We start from the raw sequence: 4,180 nt of genomic DNA, 5'->3' as shown, positions 1-4,180 counted from the left end.
CCTTATATATAAATTTCCATAATTAGTTTCATTGTACACTTATATATTTTGTAAAGCAGAATACAAAAATGATACACTGAATTATTCAAACTCGTTTTCCCTCTTGCTTAACAAAATGGCTGTCCAAACACAAAGATTCATATTGTTTTTTTCCTTCCTCTGAGAGTTATATTTAGTTTGTATTGGAAAAATATAGAACACTACCTCAACTTCAGTTCACAAGTCCTACACAATTAATGGAAAATTTGAAGCACCCCCATCAGTTAACTCGAACCAGATTGTTGGTAATGGGTAAATTCTATGACCAAGTGATGTCCACATAGGTTGGGAAGTTATTTGTTAACTCCCCACCACTAACACAACTCAAGGGAAGTTATTTAACTTCCACATGTAAACTCTTTTACATAAGAGGACATACATCATTTTGTGTAGCGTGTGAAAAGAGTCCTACTGAAGACAAAAACACTTCTCTCTCTTCATTTTTTTTCTAGAGAAACCATCTAGATCTCTTAATCTTAAAGTGTGAAATTTTTTAGGAGACTCTAGTAGCCTCCTAAATGACGTAGAAGTGTAAACAACAAAGTGACGTGGGCTATAAGACGAGCAAATATCTAACCTTGTGGAAATTCCACTACTTGAGGTAATTTAACCCTTTAATTAACACAGATGATCACAAAATGGAAGATTTTCTGTTTATACTGTTGGGAAATTGGAGCCACTCTGCAAGTATAGTATGCAGGTTCATCTTTCTTCATAGTACTTATGTATTGAATCTTACAACATTCACTGTTCTCTCTTATCAGCTAGAACATCATAAGAAAACAAACATACAGATCACAGTAGCAAACTCCATTATTTAGCGAGCCAAGACTAGTTAGACTGCGCGCGCAAAAAACAACTTGAAAGCCAAAGACACAGACAAAGACAAGCTTTGATTTAGTTGTAGGCATCAGGGTGTGCCAAGAGGTATTCCTCAACAGCCTTGAAAAGACCAGCTGCCTTTTCTTTGCCAGCCTTTACATCCTCTGCCTTGATCTCGTGGCCGCCTTTGGTGTGGTAGTGGCTGGTGCTCTTCAAGATGGATCCTCCATCAGGGGAAGCCACTATCTTGATCTCGTAAGAGATTTTCTCGAGAATATCGCCGAGAGCATCGCCCTCAATCACGCTGTAGCCGTAAGAGAAGTTTGCGTGGTCAATCGCATCGATCTTGTGCTTCACATACTTGAACTGGCTACCTGCAAAGCCCAAGATTTGTTACTCCTTTTATATAATCCTCATGATGTATGGCCAAAAGTGAGAAAAAGTACTATCTTAAAAAAATTAATATTACTAGAAACTAACCTTCACCGAAGGTGATCTTCTTGATGGTTCCTGGCCCTCCATCTCCTTCAATTATTTCAGTACTCTTGATGGCTTGAGGTGCAACTTTTGGAACAAGGTTGTCACCATCAAGGACGAAGGCCTTGAACAGCTTAGCCGGTGGAATAACTGAGGTAGACTCTGTTTCATAAGTTAAGACAGCCATGATTAGCCAAGAGATTGGAAAAATGATAAAGAGATCAGGATCAGTTGTTGAGCTTTAGAGAGGGTTTGAGCTTGGAAGATATGAGTTCTATATCAGGTTGATATAATTTATAGACTCAAGTCCCTCACAAACTAAAGCTTGAATAACAATTATTTTTTAAGCAAATAATTAATAATTTAGTCAAAGAAAGTACCTTTGGAAAAATATCAAATGAAAACATAAAAACCCGGCCACTTTGATTCCACAGGCAGGCTATGCTGACCCAAATTATTTCCAGATATCATACAAACTAGCTAGGTAGGCATGATACTAATTTTTTTAAAAAAATAAATAAAAAGCAAGGAACATGAGATTTACCAGTTTATAACTTTGAGTACTTGTTCCACCTATTTTTTAAGCGAAATTTTTGTGACTTGTGTGTTTAGTTTACCATGAATGTGAGCAATGCTAGGTATAAATTTCATATAGATAAACTGCATTTTTTATAAAAATGTGGGTCTCACTTATAAAGAAAAAAACATTGTACTTTTTCATAATGGGTTTCATTTTTTTATAAAGACGATTTATTTATTAAAATTTGTATAAATCATTTCTCAATTTAGAACCGGACGATATGCTCCCTTTTGTAGAAAGCTTGGCACCGGCCATTTTGCCGTTTGCAAAGAGTTCTTGACATTGTTGAATCAACAATGGCCGAGTTGATAATAAACATATAAAAAAAAAAAAACAAAAAACAAAACTAATTGGCCGCGGCTAACAAAGGCTACCAATAAATATTCATTCAATTCATTAAAAGAAAATCCAAAAAATATCTGATCTATTTTATTTTTAATGCCATAAGAATTGTTTTGGTGCCGGTACAGATCACGAATTAAAGATGTCCAAAAGCCACAAAATCCTCCCAAACATATATAGGCCGATAGGAGCTTGTTATTTAAATCTTGTCATTAAGTACTACTAGCTGCATAACTCAAAGATACCCATATTTTTAGCAATGAAATCCGCGTACTATTGTTTCTACGTACTCGATGGACTTAATTAGTCACAAGTTAAATAGAAAATTAGAAATAATTATGATTCAAGACTAACTCAAATATTACATGAAAGTTGAAAAAGTCGTAATTAACCATGCATGCATCTTTATCGTTGTTATAATGGCTTTGACACATGCATGCATGCCATTTTAATCAGAGGTAGGCTTTAAGATTAAGGTGAAATTTAGATAGTGAGTTAAGATGAGATAATTTAATCATAGGTAGGCTTTCAAGTTGAAAGTTGAATGAGTATTACTACTACATCTATAAAGGAATTACAAAAAAATAATTTTAAAAACTGACATGATTTCATCTGATCCGTTATATCTATTTTACAATAAAAGTAACTTTATAATTGAACGAACTACATCAAGCTACGTTAATTTGTAAGATTACTTTTGTATGATCCCTTTTTAACTAGAGTATTTCTTTTATTTATTATATCATATATATGTTACGTGAGAATTTGAAAAAATTATAATAATTAAATGAGATGAAATGAATTGAAATTCAAACGAGACTAATTATTTGTAATATTGCTAGCAGTCAATTACTAGGTTTAAAAAGTTTTAAATGACTTCAAGCCGCTACGCGTGTGTGAGCGTATAAATGTACTCATTTTATATATAATTCATGCTAATAACTATGATCACCATGATTTGGTGGGAAATGGTATGTGGCTGACCATTGACCAATTGCACCACCGACCATGCAGGATGATTTCCCAGTGAATTTCCTTGTTCCAAAAAGGTAATTAATAAATTGATGAAAAACGTTTATTTAATTAGTTAATTTATATATATGTTAATTATAGATTTTCACATTAGATAAATGTGTTCAAAGGGATATGACATGCATTAATGTCCTTAACCCCTATAATATTTTACAAATTACTATTGTATGTATAGTACTATAGAATTAATTATAATGTTGAATAATATTTTTGTTAGTCGTATGAATATTTACCTTATTAATCTACAACATCAATCTTTTTTTTTTACAGACTATACTTGTCTTTTCGACATTCTATATATACGGCCAACGTCCTTATATATATATATTTTATGTTGATAAATTAAGCCGGTGTCAATATATATCACAAATTGGTCAATTAAAAATCAATCTTCGATTTTTAATGCTTGAAGATGATTAAGAAAGATATTTCCAGACATTATACCAAACTTTTTAGACTACAACAAATCAGGTCTTTGGGGATGAGAATTTTCATTTCAAAAGATTGGATTTTTCGTTGTCTCAAAATATATTTTAGGACGAAAAAAAAACATCCCAAGGTCGTTCCAATATAACTGTCCCAAAAAGTATTTTGAGGGAAAAATTAAAAATTCGTTCTAAAAAGTATCTTTTAGGACGAAATTTTGCTAGACCATTCGATCACGGTCGAACGGAATTTTTTTTTAGAATCGTTGAAATTCGTCTCAGGAAGTCGTTTGAACGGCCAAAAAAAATGTTTGAACAATAAGTATGTTCGAACGGATACTTCATGGCCGGTCGATCGATACCAATCCATTTAATCAAATACATATGAAGAAACGTTCAAACAAACAAATTGATGATCGAACATAAATTATATTAATTTTTATAATTGATTAAGCCGCTCGAA

At 32.7% G+C, this 4,180-nt stretch overlaps 1 protein-coding gene across 1 annotated transcript; it reads right to left on the bottom strand.

Moving 5' to 3' along the window:
- Nucleotides 1–750: 750 nt before the first annotated feature.
- LOC121236813 (major allergen Pru ar 1-like) lies at nucleotides 751–1,658 on the bottom strand. The gene is made up of 2 exons (XM_041133283.1): nucleotides 1,342–1,658; nucleotides 751–1,235 (listed from the first exon to the last, which is right to left on the bottom strand). The coding sequence occupies exons 1-2, from the start codon at nucleotides 1,523–1,525 to the stop codon at nucleotides 937–939; spliced, it is 483 nt and encodes a 160-aa protein (XP_040989217.1). The 5' UTR covers nucleotides 1,526–1,658; the 3' UTR covers nucleotides 751–936.
- Nucleotides 1,659–4,180: the final 2,522 nt, after the last annotated feature.

The sequence above is a fragment of the Juglans microcarpa x Juglans regia genome, chromosome 1D (genome assembly GCF_004785595.1).
Source record: "Juglans microcarpa x Juglans regia isolate MS1-56 chromosome 1D, Jm3101_v1.0, whole genome shotgun sequence".
Lineage (NCBI taxonomy): Eukaryota > Viridiplantae > Streptophyta > Magnoliopsida > Fagales > Juglandaceae > Juglans > Juglans microcarpa x Juglans regia.
This window is presented reverse-complemented; position numbering and strand designations above follow the sequence as displayed.

Coding starts and splice junctions, on each gene's coding strand:
- LOC121236813 (XM_041133283.1), bottom strand. CDS start 1,525: ATGGCTGTCTTAACTTATGAAACAGAGTCTACCTCAGTTATTCCACCG. Junction 1,236..1,341: donor GAAGATCACCTTCGGTGAAG/GTTAGTTTCTAG, acceptor TGGGCTTTGCAG/GTAGCCAGTTCAAGTATGTG.